General features: G+C 38.7%; 1 protein-coding gene across 1 annotated transcript in view; it reads left to right on the forward strand.

The window, feature by feature from the left end:
- Positions 1–14,105, forward strand: part of LOC122266251 (uncharacterized) — a 20,303-nt gene extending 6,198 nt beyond the window's left edge. Inside the window, exons 2-4 of the mRNA XM_043035887.2 lie at positions 9,384–9,600; positions 11,052–11,229; positions 12,917–14,105. Coding sequence (XP_042891821.2) covers positions 9,390–9,600; positions 11,052–11,229; positions 12,917–13,082 — 555 coding nt within the window. The 5' untranslated portion in view covers positions 9,384–9,389 and the 3' untranslated portion in view covers positions 13,083–14,105. The remainder of the gene's footprint in view (positions 1–9,383; positions 9,601–11,051; positions 11,230–12,916) is intronic.
- The last annotated feature ends 1,171 nt before the right edge of the window (positions 14,106–15,276 follow it).

The raw sequence follows: 15,276 nt of genomic DNA on the forward strand, positions 1-15,276 counted from the left end.
GACGAAAACGAGTTTATGCTCTGAAATGGAAGAGGAAATAGGGCAGGTCGGGCTGGCAACGGAAGGAATATAACCTTGGACATTCAGAACTTACAGTCTAGAGTTATTTCTTTCGGTATTTGTGTAAGGCGAAAAAGAAAAGGATATATTCTTTTGTCGCATTTTTTCTATAGGATTAAATTTTAGATATTAGTTTGGTTTATACATATAGATTGATAATACTATTACTTTATTTTTGGGTTTCCTATATCTTTTATTTCCCTGTTCATCACTTCTTCATATATAAAAAAAAACATGAACACATATTAGTTAATATTTCTTTGATTTCCCACATCTCTTGTTCTCTTTCCATCCGCTATTCATTCATTTCATCTTAATTTTCAAAAAGTCAAACCAATAAACATACTAATGTTGTTCGCTTCGTACGATAAACATTTACAATCATAAAACCGGTATCTTAATTATCGGGAGTGCAGTTCCTTCCGGTAAATATCCCGGATGTAGCGCCCCATATATTTAGTAATGGTTAACTTCCTCATGACTCCAGTGTCCTGTCTCGAAGGGAAATTGGAGGAGCCATCAGCCTCATCTACGATCAAGCGTATCGAAGAGAGAGATGTGTGTCTATATGTACACACACAGAAAAAAAATATTTATTCGTATATATATATATATGTGTGTGTGTGTGTGATATGTATATATATGTATGTTTATATACAATGAAAATATATACATACATACATGTACCTACATATATGTATATAATATATATATATATAATATATATAATATATATATAAATATGATATATATTATATAATATAATATATATATATATATATATATATATATTATACATATGCACATACACACAACACACATATATATATATATATATATATCTATATATATATCTGTATATATATATATATATATATATATAATATGTAGTATATATATATATATATATATATATACATATATGTATTATATACACACCACACACACACACACAACACACACACATACACACGCATGCATATATATATATATATATATATATATTATATATATATATATAATATATATATATATATATATATATATATATATATATATACATATATATATATTATATATATATATATATATATATATATATATATATATATAAATATTATATATATATATAAATATATATATGTATATATTATATATATATATATACAATATATATATTATATATATATATATGTGTGTGTGTGTGTGTGTGTGTGTGTATGTATGTATGTATGTATGCATGTGTGTATGTATATGTATTTATATGTATATGTATATATATATATATATATATATATATATAATATATATATATATAATATATATATATACATGTATGTATGTATGTATGTATGTATGTATGTATGTATATGTATATGTGTCTGTGTGAGTGTGTATGTGTGTGTGTGTGCGTGAGAGAGAGAGAGAGAGAGAGAGAGAGAGAGAGAGAGAGAGAGAGAGAGAGAGAGAGAGAGAGAGAGGGGTGGGTGGGAGGGAGAGAGAGAGCAAAGGAGAGTGGTTACACTGCCCATACGTAGTTCCCTTCGTGTCTGAGTTTCACTTAGGATCCTCCTCACCTCCTTCTGAAGTGTGTCTCGACCCTTGTTTACGAAGTCCCGCGTCCCCACAAGGAAATATAAATAAGCCATCAGTTATTCTTTCCCATTGTCAACCGCGTCAAAGGTTATTACAAATATGCTGTTATCCCCCGTTCCCCCATGCCCCACCCCCCACACGCTACCCATACCCTGCCCCCTGCCCCTTCAGGAGTGCCAAAGGGAACATGACTTGTGGAATTCTGCTGACAAATATACCAGAACAATGAGTATCTTTTATTATTCCCATTGAGCCGAACTAACAAAGGGGCAGTATTTAACACATATCTCTCTATACACGTACTATATTTTCATCCCCAGATTAAGGCCAAATTATTGTATCTCCGTTGAATTATTGTATTTTTTTTTCTTTCATAAATGGGGCAGGAGGAGCGGAGTGGAATGGGCCCTGTTGCCAATTTTTTTTTGTTGTCGATGGTCGTTAGTGTAGTAAACAGCTTGTGATTAATAGTGCCAATATGATTTTCGCTTTCTTTGATATTGTTTTTGAGAGAATATACATTGAGAGAATATCCCCGTATCATTATTTTATTATACGAAGATTTAGTGTCACTGAAATTAACGAAAGGATTCATAAATATGTATCTTAGAACATAACTACCTCACGCAAAAATCTCAACATATTCATTCGCAATTCATTCACATCATAACATGCAAATGAGCTTGGGAAACTGAACTCAAGCGCAGTCAAATCACATGACATAAATATACATTCACACATACTGGTTGTCATACATGCACCATATCGCCTGGCCTACAATGCGTGAATGAGAGTGCATGAGAGAGAGAGAGAGAGCCTGGGCCGTTCGCCATGCACATCAGCGTGATGTCCTCCTTTATCCGTTGACAGTGGGAATCACGTGATGGAATAAAGAGGGAAGGGGGGAGGGGGAAGAAAAGGGGCTGAGTACAAAGCTATGTAAAAGGGGATGGGGGGCTACAGAGTCAGATTTCAATGATCATGCAGAGGGGAAGGGGAGGGGCGAAATGGGGGAAAGGGGAGAAGGGGAGAGGAGAGGAGGAAAATGAGAAAAAAAGACAAGGGAGGAGTGACTCCATGAACGAAGGAGGAAAACAAGAAGAAAGGAAAGGTCAGTGGGAATAATTCCATAAAAGAAGAATGGAGGAAAAACGGGAAACGGCCCCATGAGGAAAGGAGGGAGGAAAATGGTAGTGGGAGCCACCCCTCGAAGGCGGAGGAGGGAGAAAGGGGGCAAGGGGGCGTGGGGAGAAAGGGGGCAAGGGGACGTGGGGAGCAAGTCAGTAAGTGAGGAGGGGGGGAAGGGGGGGGAGGCGGTGAAGTGACACCAATGACATAATAAGGAAGATGGACGCGACTCTAGTCTCCGAGGCCTTTGTCACCGCTGTTCGCTGCCGTCGCCTTGGTGTCTGTGTTCCTAATTTCGTCGCCTTTGATATTCTGTTGTATTTTCTTTGCTCTCTTATCTCTCCTTTTAGCTTATTTTGTGTTCTTTTTCTATCACTCTTTCTCTCATTTTTTCCCTCATTCTTTCTTTCACTCTTTCTCCTATTATCTCTCTCTCTTTCTCTCTCTTTCTCTCTCTCTCTCTCTCTTTCTCCTGTTATCTCTCTCTCTCTCTCTCTCTCTCTCTCTCTCTCTCTCTCTCTCTCTCTCTCTCTCTCTCTCTCTCTCTCTCTCTCTCTCTCTCGCTCTCTCTCTCTCTCTCTTCTCTCTTCTCTCTCTCTCTCTCTCTCTCTCTCTCTCTCTCTCTCTCTCTCTCTCTCTCTCTCTCTCTCTCTCTCTCTCTCTCTCTCTCTCTCTCTCTCTCTCTCTCTCTCTCTCTCTTTCATAGCCTGTCTCTCATCCATCTTGCACTGTCACACACGCATAAAAACACGGAATGAAAAGATGGTGAGAGGAAAAGAGACGAGGGAGAAAGCAGGATAGAGAGAGGGGGGGGGGGAAGGAGGGAGAGAGCGTAGGGGAGGATAGAAAGAATAGGAGAGAGACGGGGGAAGAGGGAGGGATAAAAAAGAGAATTAGAATAAGGAGAGAGAGGGGGAAGAAGAAAGAGGAGTAAGAGAGAGAATAAGAATATGGAAAGAGAACAAGAATGTGGGTGAACAATCCGTAATAAATGAGATTTCGTGACGTCATCTTGGATATCATAACGCGATCCATCAGTCGATTTTGTTTGTTTATTTTGAAATTTACTTTAGAAATTCCGAAAATGCAAAGAAATGCAATTAGAAAATAAATACTACTAAAATGATGATAGTAATTGTAGTTATGATAATAATGGCAATAATAGTGTTATTGATAATAATATTATCAAAAATGATAATGGTAATGGTAATGTAAAAGTAATAGTAAAAACAAAAGTACGGATAATGATGGTAATGATAATGATAATAGTAATGATGATAATAATAATGCTAATAGCGGTAACGTTAACCATGTGTGTGTGCATATACATATATATATATGTATGTATATATATATATATATATATATATATATATATATATATATATATATATGTGTGTGTGTGTGTGTGTGTGTGTGTGTGTGTGTGTGTGTGTGTGTGTGTGTGTGTGTGTGTGTGTGTGAGGACGCCCATGTAATAAACACACCCCAAGTAGTATGTATTACCACTGATAAATAACATAATGACCGAATCTGAGTGCTCGGGCGCCCATCCCAAGTTAGCGAACCGAGATTGAGTCACTTCTCATTACGGAGTCCACCCAGCCAATCAGAGTGACACCGATGCACAGCGTGATTGCTTGGTCCGTTTCATTAATGTCCCCGGAATCAGCTGATCGTGTTCCTTTAAATGTGTGCGTGTGTGTGTGTTGAAGCCGGGGTGGGGATTGAGGGGGAGTGAGGGGTAGTTCTCTTTCTCTCTATCTATCTATTTATCTGTCTCTCTCTGTTTCTTTCTGTCTCTCTCTGTCTCTTTGTCTCTCTGTCTCTGTCTCTCTCTGTCTCTGTCTCTGTCTCTCTCTGTCTCTCTCTCTCTCTCTCTCTCTCTCTCTCTCTCTCTCTCTCTCTCTCTCTCTCTCTCTCTCTCTCTCTCTCTCTCTCTCTCTCTCTCTCTCTCTCTCTCTCTCTCTCTCTCTCTCTCTCTTTCCTTCGGTCTACGAGGAACTGGATCAAAATTATTAACCTGTTTTAGCCACATATTTTGATAGTTCCGTCTGCCACTGAAGTCCCACGCAGATAACAGACTAGAAATACGTACTTTTGTCTCAGCCATTCATTTTCTCGTGGGATTTCAACTTGTGACTTTCCTTTGTTATTGAACATCTGGTTCTCTCGCCTCCCCCCCCACACCTGCCTTTCTCTCCATCTAACATCATATTTAGCCTCGTTGTCGTCTTCGCCCTTATCATCTATTCTTGGTCGCCATTTTTTTTATTTATGCAAGACGTTTTCGTGCAATCATTGCTGCAACAGGTGGTCGAATCCAAGACATTGTGGCCGGTTCTAAATAGGGCGGGGGGGACTCTATCTAAACCTTTCTAAATTTTCGAACTCTCTATCTATGTCAAAATCTCATCTGATGATTGTCCCAGAAAATAAAATCTCTTCTCCCCCTCTGCTCTTTTACTTTTTCCTATATTGTCCACTTAAACTATCCCATCTTTCAATATCTGGACAATTTATCTGTCTATTTATCTGTCTATTTCTCTCTCTCTCTCTATATAATATATGAAAATATATATATATATATAAAATATATATATATTATATATATATATATATCTATCATCCTCTCGGTCTCTCCTCTCTCTCCCTCTCTCTCTCTCTCTCTTCTCTCCTCATCTCTCTCTCTCTCTCTCTACTCCTTCTCTCTTCTCTCCTCTCTCATACTCTCTCTCTCTCTCCTCTCTCGTCTCCCTCCCTCTCTCTCTTCTCTCATCTCCGTCCTCATCCTCTTCTTCGCTTCTCTCTCTCTCTCATCTCTCCGTTTCTCATCGGCTCTCTCCTCTCTCTCGTCTCTCCTCCCCTCTCTCTTCTCTTCCTCTCATCATCTCTCTTCTCTCTCTCTCTTCACCCTCTCTCTCTCTCTCCTCTCTCCCCTCCCCTCTTCCTCTGCTCTCTCTCCTCTCTCTCTCTCTGTCCTACTATCTCTCTCCGATTCTCGTCCCTCCGTCTCTCCGTCTCTCTCTTCCTCCCCTCTCTCTCCTCTCTCTCTCTCATCCTGTCCTTTTCGGTCTACGAGGAACTGGATCAAAATTGATTATCATGTTTTAAAAGTCCACATATTTTTGATAGTTCCGTCTGCACACTGAAGTCCCACGCAGCTAACTGACTAGAAATACGTACTTTTGTCTCAGGCCTGCTTGTTCCTCCCCCCTGGGATTTCAACTTGTGACTTTCCTTTGTTATTGAACATCTGGTTCTCTCGCCTCCTCCCCCCCCCCCCCCCCCGCACCCCCCCCCCCCCCCCCCAACCTCCTTTCCACTCCATCCAACCTCACATATTTAGTTAGCCTCGTGTCGGTCTTCGCCCTTATCATCTATTCTTGGTCGCCATTTTTTTTATTTATGCAAGACGTTTTCGTGCAATCATTGCTGCAACAGGTGGTCGAATCCAAGACATTGTGGCCGGTTCTAAATAGGGCGGACTCTACCTTTCTAATTTTCGAACTCTCTATCTATGTCAAAATCTCTCTTTCTATATCTGTCTATCTGTCTATTTATCTGTCTCTTTCTCTCTCTCTATATATATATATGTATATATATATATATATATATATATATATATATATATATATATATATATATATATCTTTCTCTCTCTCTCTCTCTCATCCTCCTCTCCTCTTGCCTTTCTCTTTCCTCTTTCTCCTATTTTTCTCTCATCTATCTATCTACTATCTATCCCCACGCTCTCTCTCTCCTCTCTCTCTCCTCTCTCACTCTCTCTCCTCTCTCCCTCGTCTCTCCTCCTCGTCTCCCTCCTCTCTCTCTCCCTCTCCCTCTCGCTCTTTCTCTCTTCTCTCTCTCCTCTCTATGTATATTTATATATATATATATATAAGTATATATATATATATACTAATATTTAGATATATATATATATATATATATATCTTCTCTTTCCTCGCATCTCTCTCCCTCTAACTCTCCTCCTCTCTCTCTCTCTCTTCTCTCCTCTCTCTTCTTTATTATATATAATATATATATATATATTATAATAATATTATATATATATATAATATCACACACCCACACACACACCACACACACCACACACCACACACACACACACACACATAAATATATATATAATATATATATTATATATATATTATATATATCTATATATATGTATATCTTTCTCTCTCTCTCTCTCTCTCTCTCTCTCACTCTCCACCCCTCCCTCTCTCTCTTTCTCTCTCTTCCGCTTTCGCTTTCTTTCTGTCACCTATATATTGTAGAGAATCGAGGTGCCTGCTTTTTATTTATTGGCGATGCTTTGGTCTACTACGAGCTGTGTTCGTGATTTTGTCGGGCCTCTGTAGTTCAGCTTTCTTTTTATCTTTAGATCTCTATTTTCTTATCTTTCTGTCTATATACGTATATGAATACCATTTTGTAAATAGATGTGTTTGTTTGTATGTGAGAGAGAGATAAACAGGTAGACAGGCAGACAGATAGAAATAGAGCGAGAGAGAGAGAGACAGATAGGCAGGCAGATAAATAGAAAGAGAGAGACAGACAGACAGGCAAACAGGCAGATAAATGGAGAGAGAGAGAGAGAGAGAGAGAGGGGGGGGGAGAGGGATAGCAAGAGAGAGCGAGAGAGAGAGAGAAAAAGAGAGAGAGAGGGAGGGAGAGAGAGAGAGAAAAAAAGAGAGAGAGGGGGAGAGAGGGAGGGAGAGAGAGAGATAGAGAGAGAGAGAGAGATAGCAAGAGAGAGAGAGAGAAAGATAGATAGACAGAGAGAGAGAGAGAAAGAGAGAGAGAGATAAACAGACAGACAGATAGAGTGAGATGGAGACAGACAGCTTGCCATACCAACACGCTGTCAGTATCCACAAGAACCCCAATAACGCACACCATTATTATAATTAGCGAGCCGACCCGTACGCGACAGACATGGCGGACGGCTGTCAGGATGATGGACAGCGGGCCATCAGTAATGTCCTCCCGAGCAGTTGGATCTCATTAGAGCCCATCTCGCTGCTGGGATTTCATGCAGCATCTCGCACATGGGCGGATGGGAGGGGGAGGGGGAGGGGGAGGCAGGATGGAAGGTGTGGGTGTGTGTGTGTGGGAGGAGGGTGGGGAGGTGGCGTGTGTGGTTGGAGTAGTGGAGTGAGGGATTGGGAAGCGTGTGTGTGTGTGTGTGTTTATATCTATACATATATATATATACATATAGATGGATATGTGTGTGTGTGTGTATATATATATATTATATATATATATATATATATATATACCTATATATATATATAGATATATGTATTGTATAAATATATATAGGATATCCTTGTCTCTCTCTCTCTCTCTCTCCTCTCTCCCTCTCTCTTCTCTCTCTCTCTATATACTATATATATATATATATATATATATATAATATAATATAATTCATATTATATAACTATATATAGATAGTATATATATATAGGCACACTAATACACATATATACAGAAACAAAAGTAAATCTATATGCATGCTGCCGTGATGAAGTTCCATGTCTGGGAAAGAGTCTACATCAACTTAATTTTACGAGACAAATATTACCATCACATTTGATGAGAGAAATGTACTTTCTCCACAATAAAGCGAAGTGGGTGACAGTACTGGTCGGTTCAGTGTCCAATGCTGTGTCTACGTGAGAAACTAACTTCATTTTTTCTGCTTTGCCGCCCGCAGAAAAGTAACAAATGTGAATGATTAAGCATGTTTGCGAGTCCGACCGATTGGCCTACATGTACACACAAACGCACGCACGCACGCACACATAAACACCGACACACACACATAACCACAAACACACCCTGTACATTCCTTATTGCTCTGCAAATCACTCCTCCTTTCTTTCTTCATTCACTCTTTTTCGTCCATTTTTTTATTCATATGAGAGAGAGAGAGAAAGGGAGAGAGAGAGAGAGAGAGATAGGAAGACAGAGACAGAGAGAGAGAGAGATAGGAAGACACACACACAGAGAGAGAGAGAGAGAGAGAGAGAGAGAGGGAGAGAGAGAGAGAGAGAGAGAGACATGAAGAGAGAGAGAGAAAGAGAAAGAGAGAGACCATGTGTGTGGGTGTTTTCCGTGTGTGGGAGGTGTGTTTTGTGTGTGTGTGAGGTGGAAGTATTAATATTACATATATTACCATTATTATTATTATTATTATTATCATCATTACTGTTATCATCATTATAACATTACTAACCTTACCATTCTTATTATTGCTATCATTATAATTGTTATTATTATTACCATTATCATTATTGTTATCATTATTATTGTTGTTATTATTATTGTTGTTATTATTACCATTATTATTATTGTTGTTGTTATCACCATCATCATCATTATGAGTATTAATATTCTATCATTATCATCATGATCATTATTACCAATATTAACATTATCATTAAACATTATTGACATTATCATTATCATTATCATTACTATCACCATCATTATCCTTATCATCGTTACCCTCCTCCCCTCATCCCCCAATTCCCCGGCTGACCGCCTCCCCCCCCCCCTTCCAGACCGCAATGAGCTCCCTCCTGGCCAGCGAAGACTTCTCGATGGTGCGAAGCCTGGTCGACGAAGCCAGGTTCTTCGTCTACGCCTACAACACGACCACTCTGGTCACGACGGCTGGCTTGGCGCTGGGGATCTTCTTCATCGTGACAGCGCTGGTCTTGTACTTCTACTACTACTCGACTACAACCGGGAGGTCTGGCGGAGAGTGGGAGTACTCAGGTAGGTGTGTGGGGAGGGGGGGGGGGTAGGGTGTGAGTGCGGTGGGGGAGGGGGGCTGGAGTGACTGGTGTGTGTGTCTGTGTGTGTCTGTGTGTTGGGTCGAGGGGCTGGGGTGTATGGGGGTGGGGTGGAGGGAGGGGAGGGAGGGAGGTAGGGAGAGAGAGAGGGAGGGAGGAAGAGAGAGAAAGAGAGAGACTGAGAACAGGCATGTCTTTGCGTGAGTGTTATTAGTTATTACTATAACGTTTATTATCATCATTATCATTATCATCATAACCTATTATTATTATCATTGTATTATCATTATCTTGGACATACTCCTCTTTATTATTGTTATCATCATTGTTATCAGACTGATCATTATCAATATCATCCCAGTGTAATTATTGTTACAATCATCGTGTTTATCACTATCATTATAATTTTATTACTATCAATATCATTATCAGTATCAGTGTTATCATCATCATCATCAGCAGCAGCATAATAATGATAATAATAACCCTCACCATCATCACCACTATCGTTATCATTATCAATATTATAATTATTCATATGTATAAGTCAGTGAAATATATCATTAAATCATCAATTTATCTCAAAAGAAAAAAAGTAAAGTAAAAGCAGATTCCCCATCTTCAGATTTTGTCATAAGTCTTAGACAAGCGCTTATCTGAAGTAGCAGGGATGTTATACATGATCTTCTAATGTGCATATCACCACATTAAGTCCTTTTCAACAATAATACAATGCCTATAATTTGTTTCCCTGGCGATTGACATCACTCACAGCCACGAATCACTCCCGTCTAATCATCTCTCAGTGACGTATATACATTGAAGTATTCAGCATGCAACAGCTGCCAGGCAAATCCTATCTACCTATCTCTTTCCCTCCCGTCCTTCATCCCCTCCCATTTTCTTCCTCTCTCACTCTCTTTGCTTTCCTCCTCTTCACGTGCCCTTTTTTCCTTTCCCCTTCTGCCTCTCTCTTACTCTCTCTCTTTTCTCTCTCTCCTCTCTCTCTCCTCTCTCCTCATTTCTCTCTCTTCTTCTCTCTTCTCTCTCTCCCTCTTTCTCTCTCTCCTCGTCTCTCTCTCTTCTTCTTCTCTCTCTCCTCTTCTCCTCTCTCTCTCATCTCCTCTCTTTCTCTCTCTCTCTCTCTCTCTCTCTCTCTTTCTCTCTCTCTCCTTCTCTCTCTCTACTCTCTTTTCTCCTCTCACTTCTCTCTCTCTCTCTCTCTCTCTCTCTCTCTCTCTCTCTCTCTCTCTCTCTCTCTCTCTCTCTCTCTCTCTCTATCTATCTATCTATCTCTCTCTCCTCTCTCTCTCTCCGTCAGACCACCTACCCACCCTCCCTCCCTCTCCCCCTCCCCCAAACCCTCACACCCACTTCCCTCCATCCCCTCCAGCCCCTCCACCAGCTAACCCACCCTCTCCCCTCGCCCTCCAGGGAACGACTACAGCAGGTACGACTACGTAGCAGACATTCTGGGCTACTTGGAGAAGGCGTTCATTGACTACGGCGTGGAGCAAGAGGAGTGTCGCCGACGCTTGGTGTGTGAAGCTCACCTGCCCAACGCTCACCTCACCAATAAGCCTGTAGTCGACACGCTCACCCATCTCGTGAGGTGCGTCGAATGAGGGGAGCTTTGTCTGCCTGCCTGTGGATATGCATGTTTTTTTGTTTTTTTTTTCGCTTCTCTTTCTGTGTCTGTCTACCTGTTGATATATCTACCTGTCTGTCTACTCATATACTTGCCGTCTCTCTCTCTCTCTCTCTCTCTCTGTATCTCTCTCTCTCTCTCTCTCTCTCTCTCTCTCTCTCTCTCTCTCTCTCTCTCTTCCCTTCCCTTCTCTTCTCTCTTTCTCTCTCTCTCTCTCTATCTATCTATCTATCTATCTCTATCTCTATCTCTATCTCTATCAATCTATTTATTATATATATATATATATATATATATATATATATCCTATATAACTATATATATATATATATATATAGTACTATATATATATATATATATACAATGTTATATATATATTCACTATTTATAGGTATATAACTCATGCATTTGTGTGTGTTATTACATATAATGTATGTATATATAACTGATAATATATATATATAATATATATTATATATACTCACTAATATAAGAATATATGTGTTGTGTGTCGTGTTGTGTGTGTGTGTGTGTGTTGTGGCTGTGTGTGTTGTGTGTGATTCGGTATATCTTATATATATATATATATCATATATATATTGATATTATATATATATATATATATATAATATATATACATATATATACTCATATATATATATATATATATATAATTTATGTGGTAAAATACTAATAATCTTCATGTATATATATACGCACCGACTTATAAATACGTTATATATATATATATAGTAGACTTATATCATATATGTGTGTGTGTGTGTGTGTGTGTGTGTGTGTGTGTGTGCTGTGTGTGTGTGTGTGTGTGGTGTGTGTATTATATATATATATACTATATATATATATCATATATATATATATATCGTGTTGTGTGTGTGTGTGTGGGTGTGCTGTGTGTAGTGTGTGTACTGTGTGTGTGTCCCCGGTGTGCGTATGGATATATATATATATATATATGATAAGATGGTATCTAATAGTAAAGCACTATTAACCTATATACTAAATTATTTTTATTAAAAAAAACCGCTCCCTGACCCTCCCCCCCGCGCCCGACAGGTACGGTATCAACCTATATTTATAATATATCTAGAGATATAATATATATAAATGATCCTAAACATATATATATATATATATATATATATATATATGCACATATATCTATCTATTGATACTCCAATCTGTCCTTCTCTTTCCTATTCCTCACTAAGCCTCCCCGCTAATCGCTTTCATATCAGAGGCATCGTTTCAAGCACAAACGCTGGAGTGCAAGACAACAAGCGAGTAGCGAGGAAATGCCGTTGTGAGGATACTAAGAAATGCCCATTTTATTATGAACTCGAAATTATCTTTTCACTAATATGTTGAGATGGGAGGGACTGGAACCCGTCGCCTTATCTTTCTTTATTCATGGAGAAGGCTACTAGCACCTGTAATCTAGATTACCTTTGGAGTTACAAAACTGAGTTCAGGTACGATGTATGGCGTAGAGTAAGATTTAGTATGAGAGCAGATTAAGGATTCGGTTCGTGTTGCCTATTTCTTGACTTCCAGGACAGTCCCTTTTTTTTTTTTTTTTGTTCCATTTATCTTCTCTAAATCCCTCTCTTTTCTTCCACCCAATTCTCAGCCAAGTGACGGACGAGGATGTAGCGGTAGCACAACCCCACGACGCCGCAACTGCACAGAACCTACAGCTGGCAGCACGACACGGCCTAGAGGTACAGGAGTGCCAGGCGTACGAGCAAGCGTGTCCACATGTCGCGCTATCAAACGTGGTTCACAAAGCGCGCTAAAAGAAAAGAAAACAAACGTAGCTACCAACTAGGCCATCATCACAACGTGACCCAGTTACAAGAAGTGAAGTTTAGACATATATGTTGTATTTTTCTCTCTCACCCTCTCTTTAGAGCGGAAGGAAATCATCTTGTTTGATATTTAGTGCGTTTTTCTGAAAGACAACAGAAGTAATGCAGTATGATAGACACGTGTTGTAGGCATGTCAGTATGAATTTGAAGTCAAAATGCAGGTAAATATTAAATGTTTAATTGTAAATTCCACTGAAAATCGTATGGTTTCAAGCGACAGGAGGTTGTTAAAATTTTGCTATTAAATTTATATTGAGTTCTTGAAGACCTGCTATGTTATAAATGTATTTTCGTAATCGTTCCAGAGAGTCAAAAAAAATGAGAGATTATAAATTTTGACCCCCCACTCAACTCTTCCCAATCGTTCCCAAACCTTCTCAAAACCCCCTTACCCCTACACCCCCTTCCCTTCCCCTACCCCTCCCCTTCCCTCTGCCTCCACCCAAAATGTCCCTCCCTCACCCCCCCCCTCCTCCCTTTCCCTCAGTCTGTTGATCATTATCATCATCATTCCTTGTTATCACAATTTCAGATGTTTCCTTATCTCTGAAATACACGTCCATTTGCAAAGAAGCAATCAAAGAATGCATGTTCATCATGCACTGAAATACCAGGCCAGTATATTTGCAAAGATGTTATAGTTTAAGTTAGACGTGTTAGCAGAGGAAACTACACTCTGCAGTATTTTCTGTGTCCATAAACTATTTATTCCGATTATTTATTTAACAATATTGTCTATTGTTACTAACCTATAATTGTTGTTTTGTTTTATGTTTGTGTTGTTGTTCATGTATTTGTTGTTTAAGTGTCACACATTGCATGTTGCGCTTGGCTGGATATTCGTATCTTTTTTAATAAAATTTAGCAGGAATTTCTTGCTCTCAGTATTTGTCAGCTAACGACGTGGAATGTGAATTGTTGAGCTTGTATAATAAATTGTTCTTATATTAGTATGTGTTTATTATCTCTCTCTTTATCTACATTTCTCACTCCATCTCTTCCAATCTGTCTATTTTATCTATTTCTCTCTTTCTATTTCTCGTCTTTCCTCTCTCCTATCTATTCCCATTTTTCTGTCTCTCTCTTTCTCTCTCTTTATCTCTCTCTTTCTCTCTCTCTCTCTCTCTCTCTCTCTCTCTCTCTCTCTTTCTCTCTCTCTCTCTCTCTCTCTCTCTCTCTCTCTCTCTCTCTCTCTCTCTCTCTCTCTCTCTCTCTCTCTCTCTCTCTCTCTCTCTCTCTCTCTCTCTCTCTCTCTCTCTCTCTCTCTCTCTCTCTCACTTTACCCTTTCATTATAAAACCTTAGGAAAGCATGATAAAATGAAAATAAGAATTCAACATTAATGTGATATCTACTCATTTATCATTTTTTATACGAAGATCAAGGGAAAATCTACCCTAATCTCAAATCAAAATAAATAAACATAAACATTTAAGCAAAAGCGACACACAAAGTTGCCAAAATAAAGGAGAAAGATAAACTTACAATAACGAAGGGAAGAAAGCAAAGTGGAAAAGTTATCCCTGTCACCCAAGATCAAATTCTAAATTCAATCCTTTGCGGTCACTTTTCGGCCCAAAGAAAATAAAGTTTTCGCCGAAGCAAACCAATAAACACACAAAAGTTTTTCAATCTCCCTGAAACAAAGCAGGAAAATGTGGCAATATGCCTACACGACAATGCTCTGAGTGAGTGCAACTGTGTGGGACGTGTGTGTTATTTTGTGAATGTAGAGTCACACTTACTGGTGATGAGCGCTTTTCGAGTTTTTATTTTTTTTTTATTTTTTTTTTTTTATTTTTTTTTTTTTTTAAGTGCCAAATGCAGTAATTGGCATCTCAACCGTCGCAGGGTGAAATAGTGTATTTTACCCTATTTATTTTTGTATCATTCTAGTGACTTGTTAATGTTAATGACTAACTATTGTTTTAGAAATATATTAGTGAGTTGACAATTAAACGAAATGTGCGATAGCATGTTATTTAACCTTTTTACAAGGAACCGGGGTCAGTAGAGGTATAACAATAGCCTTTCTATAGGTCTCAAAACTTTCCCTGGAAAGAATATGTAATTGAATTATATGGACCAAACTTTACTTTCCTGTACATCAATGCATAACGTC

The sequence above is a fragment of the Penaeus japonicus genome, unplaced genomic scaffold, assembly GCF_977035675.1.
Source record: "Penaeus japonicus unplaced genomic scaffold, GWHDUDI00000001_assembly GWHDUDI00000038, whole genome shotgun sequence".
In the NCBI taxonomy this organism is placed as follows: domain Eukaryota; kingdom Metazoa; phylum Arthropoda; class Malacostraca; order Decapoda; family Penaeidae; genus Penaeus; species Penaeus japonicus.